General features: G+C 40.4%; 3 protein-coding genes across 10 annotated transcripts in view; 2 read left to right on the forward strand and 1 right to left on the reverse strand.

The window, feature by feature from the left end:
• insyn2ab (inhibitory synaptic factor 2Ab) overlaps positions 1-3,262 on the forward strand; it is a 34,207-nt gene extending 30,945 nt beyond the window's left edge. For both annotated transcript variants that reach the window (XM_050071352.1, XM_050071353.1), the window contains 2 exons: positions 1,341-1,803; positions 1,940-3,262. In XM_050071352.1, the coding sequence (XP_049927309.1) occupies positions 1,341-1,524 (184 nt within the window). In that variant the 3' untranslated portion in view covers positions 1,525-1,803; positions 1,940-3,262. The remainder of the gene's footprint in view (positions 1-1,340; positions 1,804-1,939) is intronic.
• Positions 1-17,244, forward strand: part of LOC126406830 (uncharacterized) — a 182,727-nt gene that overhangs the window by 112,325 nt on the left and 53,158 nt on the right. The window lies entirely within an intron of this gene.
• LOC126406832 (indoleamine 2,3-dioxygenase 2-like) lies at positions 5,469-11,705 on the reverse strand. Its single transcript, XM_050071354.1, has 10 exons — positions 11,535-11,705; positions 10,627-10,722; positions 10,361-10,480; positions 8,202-8,320; positions 8,039-8,053; positions 7,803-7,902; positions 7,513-7,630; positions 7,347-7,398; positions 6,960-7,108; positions 5,469-6,786 (listed from the first exon to the last, which is right to left on the reverse strand). The coding sequence occupies exons 1-10, from the start codon at positions 11,622-11,624 to the stop codon at positions 6,410-6,412; spliced, it is 1,236 nt and encodes a 411-aa protein (XP_049927311.1). The 5' UTR covers positions 11,625-11,705; the 3' UTR covers positions 5,469-6,409.

The following is a 17,244-nucleotide window of genomic DNA, read 5'->3' on the forward strand; positions in this document are numbered from 1 at the left end:
AATCCCCCTAAATCTTACAGACTGCTCCTTTAATCCAGCGTATTGATTCATTGGAAGCCCAAACCTGCCAAATTTCTATCCGGCCCTCGATCCAGTTTCTCCCCTGAAGGCTTTAATAGAGCTCTGTTCTCAATCGACACTTATCTTGAGGGTGAGGACAGTTCCCAGGATTCATTATGTCACTTTGAGTATAGCATATCCTTCAGCCAACTAATTACACTGCCCATCAAAGCTGTTACCCTATCAGGCCCAGCTTTGTACCTTAACGTCTATTTGTGTGCCCGCAGACGAGGAGAGGAGTACATGTTTGACCTTGGCGTGTCAGATGTCATCTCTTTCAGCAGCTTTAGTTCTCCCTTCCACCTTTAATCCTCCAGACTTTGAATGACAGGAATAAGCTTTGTAATGCCTGTGCTTTTAAAATGCGGTGCGTTAAGTATTGCCGGCGATGAGAAAAAAATAATAAAACGAGGATGAATCAAAAATGCCCCAAACCAAAATGCAACAGAACGTTTTATTATCAGGTACGGTTTGTTGAGGAGTGTCACTTTGGCAGGCACATAGCAGATGATTCATTCTCTTTTATTTCCACTCGGATGCTTTCAGAATTTATTGCATACCCCAGGAATAAATACATTAACAGAGCACTACAAATCAATAGCAATAAAGTGAAAGGAGATGGTGTATAATAATGCATTTATCCCTTGCTTGAATACAGGCAGTTAATCAGGGCCTGCTTGGCCTCTCAATGGTTTCATTTGGATGGGATTAAGCCCCACATTTCTCCCAGGCCTGAGAGATTTAATCGGAGAGAGAGTTCAACTATGGTGCCGGAACAAAATCAGATGATGACCAGCCTGGGATTATACTGGCGGATGTGGAAGTCTGATGTCAGGAGCAACCCACATTCTGGCTCTTTTTTATTTATTTTTTTTATTTTTTTTTGATACAAATATAATCTATGCAGGAAAAGCCCTTTGACTGCATGCATAAAAAATACAGAGATGATGCAAAGGAACTCTATTACTCGGAGGAGTCTCTGAAATGTGGATATGTGCCGCAAGAGATATGTGCTGCCAGGGTGTCTGTCAGTGCATTTGAACTGTTTGCCTCCCTCCCAGCCTCCATCTGGACATCAGTGGATTACTAATATAAAAAAAATAACTGAGTCATAAATGTTATAGTCATCCAAAAGATAAATGGCTAACTTTGAATACAGACAGATGAATGCACTTGATTTTACTGTCAATCAAGATATCTACAATTAAATCCTTGTTTGTGCTGCATAACACTAAACTGAATACTTATCTGAAACTCTCCCACTTATGCTTGTGTTGCAGTGTCGAGCTGGACTTCAAGCTGCAGGAGGACAAGCTACAGCCCTTGATAAAGAGACTTTGCCCCCTGGACAGCCAACAATGCCCCGCTCTGCCTTACTCCAATGAAGTGTTCACCTCCACCCCAAAACGCAAGTCCAAGACAGAGTCCAAAAAGCATGCTCGTTGGAAACTCTGGTTCCTTTGAATAAAACATGAAGGCTTTTGGAAACAGCCTTTTTGTTGGGCACATTAATACCCCCGTTAATCTCGAAATGGATGAGGGAATATTCAGAGGGAGTAATCAACATATGAGGATGGATAACGGCAGAAACCGGTTCATTTGGGGTTCTGAGTTGAGACTGCACATTAAGTCAGCCGGGGGACAGCAGAGACAAAAAAAAATAAAAGAAACATTTTAAATTCTGTCAAACCTTTTTCTGGCATGTTTCGCTGAAGAGGATGGACACACACCTGCAAAATCTAGGTGAGCTTTGGGATATGTTTTTGTTTCTAAGCTGTGTAAAGATGGATGTTATTTATACTCTGGCACCTCTCACTTTATATTTACGTCTTTTTATTGCCTTCTCCAATGCAATGCACTTTTGGTTTTTTCCCCATAGAGCATATTGCTTGGCAACAAGAGGAGGCGCCATGTGGAGGGCCTTTTATGAGTGAAGCTATAATCTTTGAATGGACATCAGCCCCACCTCCGGCAAAGCACAAACATTTGACTATTGAGAGGAACACGCGTAAAAGACTGAAACACAGTACAGTACATGGCAGTGTGTCAGCGCTGTTCTTATAACCCCCGTCTATTCTCTCCTCTTCCTCCTTATCTGTTAACATCCTGCCCAGATTGTCTGTCCGACTGAACGTCTGCCTGCCTTTGTTAATAACACCTGTCTCCTCCCTCTCTTTGTGTCTCTTTATCTCTTTCTGTCTTTCTCACTATCCTTCTCTCCATTTAGCTCACTGTGCAACCAACCTACTAGCCAGCCAACTTTGCCTCAGTCATCCTGTGTTTTTCTGTTGGCTACACTGACACATAATGTTCAGAATTTATATTTTAGAATATCTGCATCTTTTTAGCAAAGTACTGTGAAATGAAATTTTAAAAACAAATGTTCGGGGCTCCTCCTCTTGAAGCAGGTACAATTGTTGAAAATGCAGACGTCTTCTGGGTTAGGTCAGATATTTTTAACAACATATATAATGTTTGACTACTTCCGAGGCATAATATTTTCTATGATAACTTAAAAAGTGTTTTTTTTTTTTCTTTTGAATTTCCAAGAAGAAGTAAAGGCTATTTTGACATTTCTCTTTGAGTCCGTTAAGAGTTTGCCTTGCCTCTCAGTCACTCCTTGTGTCACAGCAAAGCTCTCATGTGAAGTCTTGAACCGAGTCTACTTTTAACTAATTTGTTTCATGCCCAGTTAGCTGACACTTGAAGTGTTGTTTTGTAATATTAATTTATCTTGCCGTTCAACTGCAAGTTCCATCTTGTAAAATGAAACCACTTACAGAACACCAAACATCTGTTTACCAACCCACACAAACAACTGTGCACTGAACTTGCAAGAGTAGAAGGGCTATATACGTGCAGTGCTAATGGAGTATGGTAGCAATCTTACAGCAGAGAAGACTTGTAGCCACCAGCTTTGGTTAAGTACAAAAACAAACACTGATGATGTAGCAGTGACACTGACTGAACTTGCACGCTGTTCCAAAGCAGGTATTTACTGAAGTCTTAAAGTAATTTTATAACAGCAGCTCTTATGTAGATTATGGTACTGTTATATGTCTGAGAAATGTCAGGAAGACTCGCCTCCCATCATTAGACGACACAGCAGATTACGTTATTCAGGTCACCATTTTCCATGCAAAGATCTGTACCCTGAGAAAGTGCAATTTAGTGATGTGCAATATTATGCATTTTTCTACTGTTTCTACATCACAATTAAAACATTTTCAACTGAAGGTGATTCGGTGTGCTCCTATGTCGACTGAAAGCTAGAGGCAATGGAGTTGCGAAGTAAGAGGAGGTGTTTTGGGCACACATTTATTTTCCCCATGAACAATCTTATGTAAGTCGCAGTTGGAGTCCCTCTATGGTTGATCTTCAAGTCAAGAAATAAGTACGTTAGAAAATATCTGCTTAAAGTTAATTCATCTTTTAATTTAGGTAACTACGACTCCAAAGGTGCATTTTAGTAAGAAACATCCACTCATCTATTTTAAAATTCCTTAACCTGCGCCATTGAGAAAACCAAGTTTTGCATCAATTTTGGTTGAGTTTTGCAACTATAACACTGAACTTTGTTGGCAACTGTATTTTGAATTTCTTCGTCTATGGTTGGTGCTTCGACTAGACTCCTTTCCATAGCAATAGTGGCTAAGGCTCATATAGGTACTGTGGTATTTAGAGCCTTGTCCATGCTAAAAGGATGAATAAAGCATGATATCAGGAAAACAAAGTTGAAATAAGTGTAACCGGTGGCCATAGCATAAACTTACATGATCTTTTCACGTATCCTTATATGTCGGCTTGTATTATTAGAATTAGTGGGCATTGTCACGTTATGTACATTTAAGTTACTTAACGCTAAGTTACGTGGGTTGGGTTTGGAAGAAGAAACATGGTAATAATGTTCCTTCAAATAAGTCAAAGTTCACTTAGTTTCACACAGGACACACACACCAGTCCTGTTTGTTGAATGTGTCCTCATACAATGGTTTGTATGTGTCCTACAAATCAGCACATCGGCAAATGGTGTTGCATACTTAAGATAATGTTATGTACTTAATGTGAAGTTTACGTAAATAATAGAGGTTAGGTTTAGGCAAGTAAAGTCACTGTAGGTAGTTTTAGAAAAAGAAACATGGTAACGAAATACCTTAAAAAGACTTAAAGGTCAATCAAAGCTCACACAGTTTCAAACTTTGGTATTCTGGGGAGAGTCCCAGGGGAAGTCCTGAAGTTTGTGACCTATTAACCACCCCAACTTTCCTTTTTACAGGGACAACTCAGGACTGTTTCTGTCTTTACTCCCATCATTGCATTGGTCACGTGATTGCTGCCCTTCAAAATACGTGGGTTACGCACAAATTACTGCCTCATAATTATGTGAGATATATATACGAATTTTGGTGCGTTACTTTTCCACTAATCCACGACCCCAACCTGCAGCTTTATGCAGACTTTAGCTCTTTTTACTACTTCCTTCTTTACTCCTGTCAGCACATTGGTCATGTGATTGCAGCCTTTCTGATTATGTGGGTTATATATGAATTACTGGCTCATGATTATATTCTTGTGCATTACTTTTTGTAGGTATACTTGTATGTATACCAGTGCATGACAACAACCTGGATTGTTATATTATCCTGAAGAGCCCTGTGATTGTATGTTAAGTAAAATTTAGGATATCATTGAGGGTATAAATTGAGACACAGATGGGGAAAATACTTCCAGAGCCAAAGCCCCCCTTTTACTTTGCAACTCTATATGACAGCAGACAACTACACCAGGACTAGGTGTAGTGCAGTCAGAGCTGCATTCACCCACTGTCAAGCAGTCCAAATTTTACATCTTTTGTGCTTTAGTGAACCAAAGTTGGACCATGACCAGAGCTCAGCAGCAGCAGTGTGTTTGAGCTCCTTCTTCTCTCTTCTAATGTGATTAGTGCTCAATAGCAAGAAGGGACGCAACCTTCAAGTCAAGACCAGGAGGCTAGTGGGGGTTCCAGTCCATCAAACTAAGTGACCTGATCCCGCATCCATCCCTCTCCCCTGATCACCCCCACTGTGTCTGTCTCTTTCATTCTCCTCAGCTGATTCTCTTTCGCTTTTATTTTACCAGTGTCCTTTATCGCTCTATTCCTACAGCGTTTCCTTCCTCTATTTTTTTCAACTGCTCATGGTTCTCTCTACATTTATCTGCTTCCTCTGCCATCTGCCTCTTACTCTCGAGCACGTAGGAGTTTCCATTTTCAGTTTCTATTTACAAAAGCCAAATTAGTTTATTGATCATATGCAGTTTAGAAAAACGCTTCTCTTCCATTTGGCATTATTTCTATCATTGCATTCATACTATAAGTGCATATTTTCTTACTAGAAATAGTTTTAAAACAACATGACCAGGCATTGTTATAGCAACTGATAAGAATTTTATATATTTTAAAATATTAAAAACAACAACGTTCAAATCATTTATCTCAAAATAAGATTCAAGGGTGTACAGATTTGAGGTTTTGCACATTATACATTTTTCATGGACACAAAAAAAACAGAATAAATAAAAAGAAACACTCCCTTTTTATAGCAGTGTCTGTAACTGTAACTTTTTAAAATCATACTGTGATTATTTTAAGTATTATATCAGAGTAAAGTGCAGTTTATTTAGGGATGTTAAGATGTACGGTGGTGGAAGCCCATTTCTGCCGAAGGAAAAGTTAGTTTTTGTTTGAGATAGCGGGTAAAAAAATGTACTCCCTCATAATTTTGATTTAGGATCTCATCATTCTGCTTACACTGAGTATTTTTATTTTCATTATGCATTACTTTTTATCCATTTTCCCCCTGGAAGAAATGGGCTTCTAAAGTGTAGCAGTAGTTATTGTCAAGTAAAAACATTATGTAGAAGAAAATCCTCTGATTTATTTCCAGGCTGGAAAGTGGTGTTTCACTGTCCTCTTTGGTTCAAAGTTTTGAGGCAGTTTGGCTACACTCAACTATGATGTCGATCAAGTACACTTAATCATCACTGTAGCAAAACAAGAAGTTAAAACATTGGAGGTCAGCAAAAAATAACATTTCCATCTATTAAACAGCTCCTCTTTTTAGGTTTATCGGAGGTTTTGTGGTTATGAAAGAGCACCATAAATATTTATGCATTAAAAGCATTAAAATACAGGAAGTTACACATCTAACCCAGCCTAAATTACTTAGTCTTGAATCTAATAACGACAAACACAGTTGTCTGATTAGAATAATTGAGGCGATATTTGTTGATATTTGTAAACGTTTCATAAATGCAGCCTAAAAAGCATAGTGCATAAAGAGCTTTTGGATAGTGTAATATACGCTATAAATTATATTTCAGTTTCTCTTGACACAGATGGCCTCTCCAAGATCAGTGCTTTCTGAGTGGTGTTACGAACACCCTTGAGGAAGACCATGAGGTTGGATCCGCCGGTCCCTGTGGCGTTCAGTGCAGTGCCGACACCTCTCAGCGGGCAGCCCATGGCGCGAGCCTGATTACCGGGCACAATGACATACTTGGTCACAGTATTGAGGTGGTAGTTCCGTAAATCCACCAGCGCTGAGACACAGGACTTGTAGGCCTGGCAGAGATCAGAGCCGGAGTGGGACAGGATGAAGTCTCGCAGAGATGGACAGTCAGACAGAGTCTCTATCAGCTGACGATGGGCAGGAGGCATGTAATCCCTCATGCGTGTCAGGAAAGCTCCTGGATAGACCGAATCAGTGAAGAGAACAGAAAAAGAGACTTTGAGAGAAAGAAAATAACAACCTTCCCCGGAAACATTTTCTTTCAGAGCAATCAACTGACTGCACAAACAGACTGATTCATTCATGAGAGACATCTGATGGGGTCGAAGGTTGAAGGAAATGCATCTTTACCTGTCTCATCCTCATGCTTGATGCACAGCAAAGCATCAAAGCACTGAATGGTTGAACTCTGGGCTGCACTTCCACCTGATAACAAAATTGGCTCATTGCTCACACCTTCGTACAACAGCCCCCTTGGAAGCATGGGGTTGTCTCGCCACCTAAAACAGTTCACACCACATGCATGAGCTGTGAACGTTCTTTTTATAGATGCAATTAGAAGCACATGGTTCCATTTGACATGTTATCCAGTTAAGCATACAGTGCAGAAATAGCGAAAAGTACAATAGTAGGGTAGAAGCAGAGGGGAATTTCATCATTTCATCTGCATGAGAGATAAATATTAAAAGCATTAATAACTTCAGTATGCAGAATATTGTTAGTGGCCTTAAAACTCACCCCGAGACAAAAATTCTCAATGTTCCATGAAATTCAGTTGGATCCACATGATCTGGAAAGAGCCAAATTCAGTTATTCTAATTACCTTGAATTTCCTTTCCTCCATAAAAGGCTCAGCATGCAAATCGATTAAATTCAGATTGGGATGGGTTTAATTCAAACTTACTGTGCATGAGTTTGAAAGTTTCCTTCATCTTCTTCAAAGACTGAGTCACTTTGGAGAGACCTTTCTGTATGCCGATGAGGTCTGAGATTTTCATAGCATGCATCACCTCCAGAGCCCCCTGGTTAGAGTTCAAAAAAATACCATCACTGAGCGATAAGGGACAAGGACACATGCAGTATGTGGAGGGGACATATAAAAAGGAAGGGCACAGTTGGACAGACAGCATCAGGCTGAGGTTCAGAAAGAGGGTGGAAAAAAAAGAGGAAGACATAAGAGCATACAGTACTAACCGTTATGCCTGAACTGGCAGCCATCTCGACCAACAATGACACCATGAAAAATCCCCTGCAAGTCTCACCACCAGGAAAGGAAAATATCAAGTCCATGTTCCTGTTTTAGAAAATGACGTTTTTAGAATATATGTGCTAAACATCACGAGTACCACACCACAAACATCACATGAAAATGTGGTTGAGAAATTCAAGACAATGTGACAGGATACCCCTTTTGTTTTCCTTGTACTCACCCAATTTCCATGTCCCTAAAATGAAAATGAAAGGAGAAATGTGTTAGTGGAGAAAGAGATATTGTTTTGCTTTAATATTATTATTATTATAATAAAAGAGGATCTGTGGACAGTGGGCATAATATCAAGACATTAGATAAGTCAATAAAACAGCATTACTTACCCTGTGGGATCCTTTAATTTCCAGTTGGCTAAAACTGAATCTGCATAAGTCAGGATTGGTGGAAGGCCGAGCCTACGGGATACCACCCAATAGGGCCAGGCCAGGGCTTTTGGAAGAATCTGTCAAACAAGCAGCATAGTAAAATTTCAATCCAGGAGTGCTGCCTTGCTGAGATTTTGGAGATTTTTGAGTCACGCTATGTCTCAAGGGATGGCAGTGATCAAAACCACTTTGATCCAGACTGAAATATCTCTACAATGTTAAAATGGATTGCCATGATATGTTGGTGCCCAGAGGATGAATCCTACTGACTTTGATGATTCCCTCAACTTTTCCTACAATCTTTCACTTATCCTGAGAAATATCACAGCATCTACTTGATTGATTGTTTGAAAATTTATCACAGACATTCATGGTTCCCAGATGATGTATCTTAGTAATTTTAATGATCACCCTGTGACATGTCTCAACTATTGGATGGATTGCCATGAAATTGGCTCTGACGTTAATGTCACCCTCAGCAGCCAATTTGGCTCTCATCAGGCCATTGAAAGGCTGTTATCAGTGGTGATATGTGCAAAGATAAGGGTTAGTAGTGGCCGGCCAAACCTACTATTAGGTTGAGAAGACCATTATCAGGCCATGAAATTAAACTTTCATGGGTAACTCCACAGGTAGGGTGACTGAGTGGGAAGAGGTGGAGGTAGTGGTAGTAGTTGGGTCAAACACAGGACTTTCACCCAAGAGACTGGGGTTCAAGTCCCATGTGAAACAAACTTTTACACCAAACCATGATCTTTTTCTAAACCTAACCACATCACTTTGGCACCTACACCACAAGGAAAGTTAAAGTTAAACCTAACAAACAGATAACGACCATTGAATGGGCTAACACCCTTCTGAACCTTATCAGTAGATGTAGCAGGCCCCTACTGACCCATTTATATGAAGCTTATGACCAGAGATGGCAGCCATTTAATCAGGTGCACAACCCTGACTTTTTTCAGTTAAAATTTAAAGTGGCTTATGACCAAATATCTGCAAAACTATTGACATTCCCGCCAGCTGTACTTTGTGTTTGGTGCCAATTAACAAATGCTAGAATGCATTACTATTTGTACAGCTTAACAGAGCCGCTAGGATGTCTGTAGACTCTTGTTCTTGTATTATGTCACACTGCAGAACACTATTGACTGCAATACATCTCTGTTTACCCTGCCTAATTCCATTGCACTGTAGTGTTTTACCTGATGATGTATCCTAGTCATTTTGGTGACAATTGTAGCTTTAAGTGTGATGTCTTAACAACTATTGGATGGATTGTCAAGAAATTGACATTAATGTCACCCCCAGCCGCCAATTTGGCTGTTATCAGGCCATTAAAATGCTGTTATCAGTGGTGATGCATAAAAGTAGGGGCCTGCCACACCTACTAAAAGGTTGAGGAGGCCATTATCAGGCCATGAAATAAAATGTACTGCCTGTATGGGCTTTCATGGTACTTTATCCCAATCCGGGATTCTCCACAGGTAGAGTGACTGGGTGGAAGAGGTGGCAGATGGGTCAAACACAGGACTTTTACCCAAGAGATTGGGGTTTGAGTCCCATGTGAAACAGACTCTTACCCCAACCATGCTCTTTCTCTAAACCTAACCACATCAATATGGCACCTACACCTAAGGAAAGTGAAAGTGAAACCTAACAAATGGATAATGGCCATTGAATAAGCTGATAACACCCTTCTGAATCTACCAGTACATGAAGCAGGCCCCTACTGGCCCATATCTACGAAGCTTATGACCACTGATGACAGCTATTTAATTGGGCACACAATGACTGTACTTTTCAGTTAAAATTTAAAGTTGCTCATGACCAAATACCTGCAAAACTATTGACATTCCCACCAGCTGTACTTTGTGTTTGGTGCAAATTAACACATGCAAGCATGCTAACAAGCTTAACCAAGATGGTGAACTTGGTAAACATTCTGCCCTTTTGGCATCAGCTTGTTAGCGTGTTGACATTAGTGGTTCGCTCAAAGCATCACTATTTGTACAGCCTCACAGAGCTGCTAGGATGTCTATAGACTCTTAAGTCTTGTATTATGTCACACTGCAGAACACTGTTGACCCTAATTCCATTGCACTGTAGTGTTTTACCTGAGCAGGTTCACGTTGTCCTTCCTGCCACACGTATCCCATGCTGATGAATCCCAGCGCTAGGTGAGCCAGCCTGAGCTCCCGATGGTTACTCAAGAGGTATGGACTCAAGACCGGCATCTGGATTTTGATAAGATTTTCTATTTTTATGTTTCCATTCTCAGCAGCAGTGCAACACAATCAAGGCTTCACAAATGAAACTGTATGTCCACATTTACATGAACAGGTTCTGAACTCTAATTAGCATCAGCTTTGCTCATTCTCACCTTGTGTACCAGATCCCGCAGTTTCCGTGTCTCTATCAGATGTGTGAGATTGTTCGCCAGGTCCAGCCACACCCGATAATAGTCTGGAAGGTTAGTCTAGACGATAATAAGAATAAAATGACTTGCTTGTTGATTTTTTGATTGGTTTTTTTTTTGTTTTTTTTTGCATGGGGGATTTTCATGTTGAGTGTAATCAGTAACATCATCAGCTCGTGTTTGCCACGGTGCCTGACCTGCATGTCAGGGAATGACTGGTGCTATCAATCAGAGAGAGAAAGCAATTTAAAAGAGGGAGGCAGTAGAAAACTGAGAAAATTAGCCAAGCAGAAAACAGGGGCAACCCCAGATGGAAAATCACTGTATAAACAGATGAGTAGGCTAAATGCAAATCTTTAATTCCTAGTTGAAAATTGTAAAAGTAACATCAATGTTGACATGTAAGCTTTGCAACATGACAAAATCCATCATTCCCAAAGGTTGTTGACTGATTTCTCCTTGCATAAACCGTCAAATGAGACCCATATATGCCATATTTTTCCAACCAAATTTCTCCTTAAGACATGAAAGACTTTGTGTAACCAGAATATCTGAAATTGGCATTTTAAGTGAAATGAACCACTAACAGGCCCAGTCATGTGAATGGCTCAATAGAAACTTGAAGAGATAGGCTTTCACCAGATCAATAACCTTCTATAATCCAACTCAAAAACAAGCAATGTTATCAGTTTCAGCCTTGAGGTACCGCACATGCTGCTGAATACTGAAAAATGGCAAAAGATAAAGAGGAAATAGTCCTCAATGGTTAAAGAAATGTCCATGTGTACTTACAGGATTGTTATTGTCATCTTTTGACTGAGGAAATACAGACAGTAAAGGTCTGTATGAGAAAAGATGACAATGAAACTTACCAGTGGCTCTTCAAGGAGAAAGCCAAGCTCCTCAGAAATATCAAATGCATCAAAGTCTGCCTGCAGTGTGTCTCTGCTGTTAGTCTCCATATGCTCTGCCCTGTACTCTACTGCAGCAGTTTGGCTGTGAGAGGGGGAATCACTCTGTGTGTCTGACACTGATATCAGTTGTTAAACCTGCTCTAAGCCTGATTTCAGTACCTATGTCACATCCCTTTTTATTGCACACTCCCAGCAGCAAAGAGCCAATCAGATTTCTCGTATTGTAATGTTAGCAGTTCACAGAGCAAAGCTGAAATTCCCTCTTTTTTTTACAGTGTGTAATATAAAGCGTATCTTCCTATTTTTGGCAGTAGATAAAGGAAACTGAAAACAATAGCTGCTGCCAAATAACAGAAAATGTTACGCTATACGGGCTACACTTTCTGCGAAACAAACTGCATGTGTACATGACTCAACATTTTGCAACAGTGAGGTTTATGTCTGAGTCAGTTATTGAGACAAATACCAAACAAGTGCTGTCTGTTCCAAATTCAATGTACAGTGGTTAATTATTGAAAAGTAAAACTGCTTATGTTGACTCCTCATGGCTGAGAAACATATTCGACCCTCGAATGTGTTGCAAAATATCAGAAAAAAGGTCTTTGTGAATACAGGCTTTGAATTACTCTCCTTTCACCCCACCATGCCTGAGACTGAGACTAACTTTTGCAAACTTAACCCAAATACTTCAGAGAGTCAAAACTGTCCCAGCAGCTCATTAACTGAAGCTGGAGCGCTTCCAAAACTCAAACTTTAATGTAGTCTGTTTTTACTGATAGTTGTGCTGGTGGATGACGACTGACCATAGAGGGTGTTAGTTTAACAAAGGTGTCTGAGACGATGTCACATCTCATCCACAGCAACAAAACACAAAAAGCTGTGATATGAGAAACCATGAGCTGAACAATCTGTTTTTATTTAATTATCTAAAAGAAGTTAGTGTACCAAAAGTGCTAGTATACTTGTCATGTCTGGATGCTTCACTGTAATATATGGATTTGTCTCCTGCGCTCCTTGAGGTGGGGCAGCATGGTGGTGCAGTGGGTAACATTGTCGCCTCACAGTAAGAGGGTTCCCGGTTCCAGTGAGAGTGGGGGAGTTCAAAGTTTACATGCTCTGAAGACATTTTAGGTGAGAAATAGTCAATGCAGTAACAATATCTTGGTTTGTACTTGATCAGCACTGCCTAGGTAAAACTAGGCGGGTCTCTCTCGATCCATTTCCATATTCTAAGAGACTCTAAGGGGTCCTGGTTCAAACCCGGAGTAGGGGGTTCGAACACTGGGGTGGGGGAGCCCTTCTGTGCAGAGTTTGCATGTTCTCCCCGTTTCCCCTGGGTGCTCTGGCTTCCTCCCACAATCCAAAGACATACACATCAGGTTAATTGGTGACTCTAAATTGGCCTTAGGTGTGAATGTGAGCTTTTTTCTCAGTGTCAGCCCTGTGATAGTCTGGCGACCTGTCCAGGGTGTACTCTGCCTCCCGCTCAGTGTCATCTGGGCTCCAGCACACCCACGACCCCTAAATTCTTGAGGTGCAAAGAGACAGATTCTGGAACAAGAAGCACTTTATTTTTGATCTTCTTTCCATGTCCCTGTGTGACTCCAGAGTAAGCTGCCTTTGCTGCTGATGAACCTGCACAGCCAGACAGGCTAGTGTTTCAGCATTTACGAAATTATCTTTGATGTTTTTCCCACCATGAGTGGCACAAATATTATCTTTCATCATTCAACTGATTGCAGAGACAAACATTCTGTTTGCACTGTATGTTTTTGCTCCTCCGGTTTATGATTTTGAGTACAGCTAATGCTAAACAAAGAACATTTTTCCGACTAATAATTATCCGAGCTCTCTCTCCGCTCTCTCTCCTACCTCTGTAACAAATTCATGCGTCGATGAAGGCCTGCATCCAGTAAATGCGTCTCTCCTCCAACCTGTATTTGATTTTACAAATCTTTTTCATCAGATACCAGATATAGTCAACACAACAACGCTCAGCTGGAAAAGACTGTAATATATTGACTTTAGCCATCTGAGCTGCACTTCATTTTTCAAATAATGAAGTGAATCATTTTGTGCGGAGGAAGGAGAAACCCACTTTCACACTTTCAACTCCTGGTTTAAATTGATATGTGGCATTTTAAGATCCTTGTCCTCACTAAAGCAGATAAAGGTACAACATTTGAAACAGTTTCTTCACTTCTTAGTATTGTGAGTACACTTTAAATGTACATTCTGTTTGTTAATCTGTACCACTTAAAGGTTTAGTAAGTAGGATTTAGTGGCATCTAGTGGTGAGATTGCAGATTGCAACCAACTGAAACTTTTCTCATGTGCCAAGCGGGTAGGAGAACTATGGTGGCTGGTGCGAAACATGTAAATGCAAACAGCTTTCTCTAGTGTGACAGTGTGGTTTGTCCATTATGGGCGACTGTAAAAACAACATGGCAAACTCTGTGGACCGCTCTGTATGTAGATATAAAGTAGGCCTGTCAATCGATAAAAATATTTAATCATGACTGATCACATGATTGTCCATAGTTAACTCACTTAACACATTTTTTATATATTTTATTTTTCAAGTTTTTAATACTCTTATCGACATAAGAGTGGGCAAATGTGTTTGTTTAATGTAAATGTATGTTTATTATCATTGCAACAATCCAAAACCATGGCAAAGACTGTCCAGAATATTCTCCAGAATGACCTCAAAGGGGGTTTGATCTCAAAACCTCAAACTTTTCACAAATTTGTTTCAGCATGTGCCCTATATTTAGCTCCGCCAGCTTGTCAGCTATTCTTCCATGGACTCTGGTTGTTTCAAGTGGCCGACTCGAAGTCTTGCTGAATTTCTTCCTCGGCAAATACGCTCAAAAGAGCCTGGACCTCGTAGCTTCTCTTCTTTCGCTCCATTTTCCAAATGATCAAAACACAAACAAAGTGAAGCTTGTAGAGATGAAATAAAGTTTGCAGCCACACTGGCACGGTAGTGCGGAACACTTCAAGTGTGTGTTCCAGCGTTCTTCAGCACACAGCCCTGCACCTCAAGAATTCCAGGGAATCTGAAAAGTCCTACCCTCTACTAGGTGCTTTCTTCAGGGAAAGTTTGGGGTTGAGGGAAAGTTTTGTTCCCCGGGTAATTTCAGTGGAAACGAGCCTAGGTTTTTCAATATCCTGGGTAAATGATAAAAGTTCCTGCGGTGGAAAAGGGGCTAATGGTACTGCTCCATCACTTCCTGATTTACGTGCATCAAAAAGATTAGTGCTGTTAAAAGGAATTTGCATTAACTCATTATTAAGACGTTAACTTTGACAGCCCTAATATAAACAGCTCATTGTAAGGTAACAAAAACACAATCATTATTATTATTTTCAGGTGATTACACACTTACCATTTCTGCCAATATACTGGACCTTTAAGTTGTGTTTTAACCTAAGCAACTCAGGGTGTAATTAGCTTATTGATGGACAACAAATGTACTAAATTGATACTTTTGTGTATTTTGAGGACTTTTCCACCAACATAGTACAGTTAAAAAGCATAAAATCACACTTGTCAAATATCTTAGTACTTAACTGCTAAATATTTACATAACATGCTATGTTTCTGCATCTGTAAAGTATATAAGTATGATATTTAGAAAACATAGCAAGACGGACATTTTAACCTCACTTCAGCCAGAGAAGGGTGGAGACTTTGCTGGTTGCCTGTTTATAGGACTCTAGGAAGTCACAATGTCTGAGCAAGAAATAGTTACAGAAGGCAGCTGCTTGTAAAAGTACAGCTTCTTGCTTTTGCATTTATGTTTTGTGTGTAGAATCTTAGAGGTGCTGGTAGCACTTCATACTTACACTTTTTCTGCTGTGGTGGAAGTGAAGCTTGAAACATCCATTCGTATTCTAAAGGGATACTGTATGTAGGCTTGTCCCACTGCAACATCTTCATCTGATTTCTTTGGAGCTCATATATATATAAAAAACTTAAGTTTTTATGCGCTGTCACAAATTTACAACAGCATGAAATTAAACAAATGAGAATGTTGATCTCCAGTAACATTTGTTTGGGATTTTACCATCAACACAACAGCCCCATTATGCTTCCTCCCCGGCACATGTCGCGCTCATCCCTGTTTGAAATGCGTGTATTATATGGACTCAAACGCATCTGCAGTAGCTCCACAATCAAAGCCCAGTGGGGTGTGCATGGAGATGCCAAGTGAAATTTGTAATGTTGACCGAGGCTGTGTACCAAATGTGAGCCTTTGAGAAGGTTGTGCCAGTTTCCTTGCATAACACATCAGCGTGAGCCCAGTCCAAATAATGTGGAACGTCCCATCAAGAGAATGAATTTCCAAAAGGCTTCCTCGATGCATCATTCACTCTCCCTCTGACAGACATCGATTTCCTTGCTGATATATTTTGTTCTCTGTCGGGTTGTTTATATATGTGTGTGTGTGTGTGTCTTTATATATCATTGCATATGAGTGTCTGTTTGTGTGAGTCTGATCAATTTTCATTGGAACATATCAAGATGCTATGAGAAATATTGCATTCCTATTATTTAGATTTGTATCCAAAGTTTGATGACTTTCCAAAAAGGTAGTGCCATTATTACCTCTGACATATCAGATCACATCTGTGGATACACTTTACTTAAAATTATATAATGCATTATACAATATGCATGTGTTGGAACCTATCTTATAATGCATACCAAAATACTGCTTGATGTATTTTCCGGTGGCTAAACCGGTTTCATACATGTGGCTGCTCTATAGAGGCTGCTTTGTCCTCTGTCAGCGGGAGGTGCTCGGTTATGTCTTTGGAATTTGATCAGGTCAGGAGCTGAGACCCATATCTGAGCTGCTTTGTCAAACGGCTGCATCATAGAGACATAGAGCAATCGCCTCCCCCTCACCTATCATGCGAGCCCTCGCTTTCTGCCTCCCATTGTCAGCATGCTTTACTGCCATGGAACAGCAATCTCTCAAAGCGTTTAACCCTCCAAAGAGGCAGGAGAAACAGGCAGGAAGGAGAGAGGAGCAGGAGGGCGATGAAAGCTGTGGTGATCAAATTAATTTCAAGACCACTTACCGAGTCATCAGACACAGGGGGCACAAAGGGACAGTAAATTTACTCTGTAAGGGGACAAGTGGATAAATTGTTAAAAGGGACTTGAAATCAGGGCAGCATCTGCGCAGTGTTGTACGTCAAGGTTTGAAAGGGGGGAGCGGCAGTGCTGAGGTTCATCTTGTAGATTTGCACTCTCTTTCAGTCACAAATCCTTCACACTGCCATCCCTCATTTCTTCTTCTTCTTCTCGCTCGCTGTCTGCTTCTCTCAGACTTGTTTTCTTTGCTCTCCCACATCCACGTTGTCTGGAGGCAAGAGAATGATGTCCAACTGGCACATCTACTGATGGAAAGAGAAACGCTCAGAGAAATGCTTTCCCTTTTTGCTCTCCTTTGAGTGTTTGCTGTGTTACAGCATGTATAAGAATGAGATTAACAGTTTGGGAAAATATTTAACATCTTCTATAGATAATATTTTTTCGGAAAAGTCCCAGTAGTGCATACTATTAATAGTCTAAGTCTTCCTCACCATCTACATGTACGATGTATGGGCCTCTAACCCATCATGTAGCTGCTAATAAAGAACACTTTTGCAT

The sequence above is a fragment of the Epinephelus moara genome, chromosome 19 (assembly GCF_006386435.1).
Source record: "Epinephelus moara isolate mb chromosome 19, YSFRI_EMoa_1.0, whole genome shotgun sequence".
NCBI lineage: Eukaryota > Metazoa > Chordata > Actinopteri > Perciformes > Serranidae > Epinephelus > Epinephelus moara.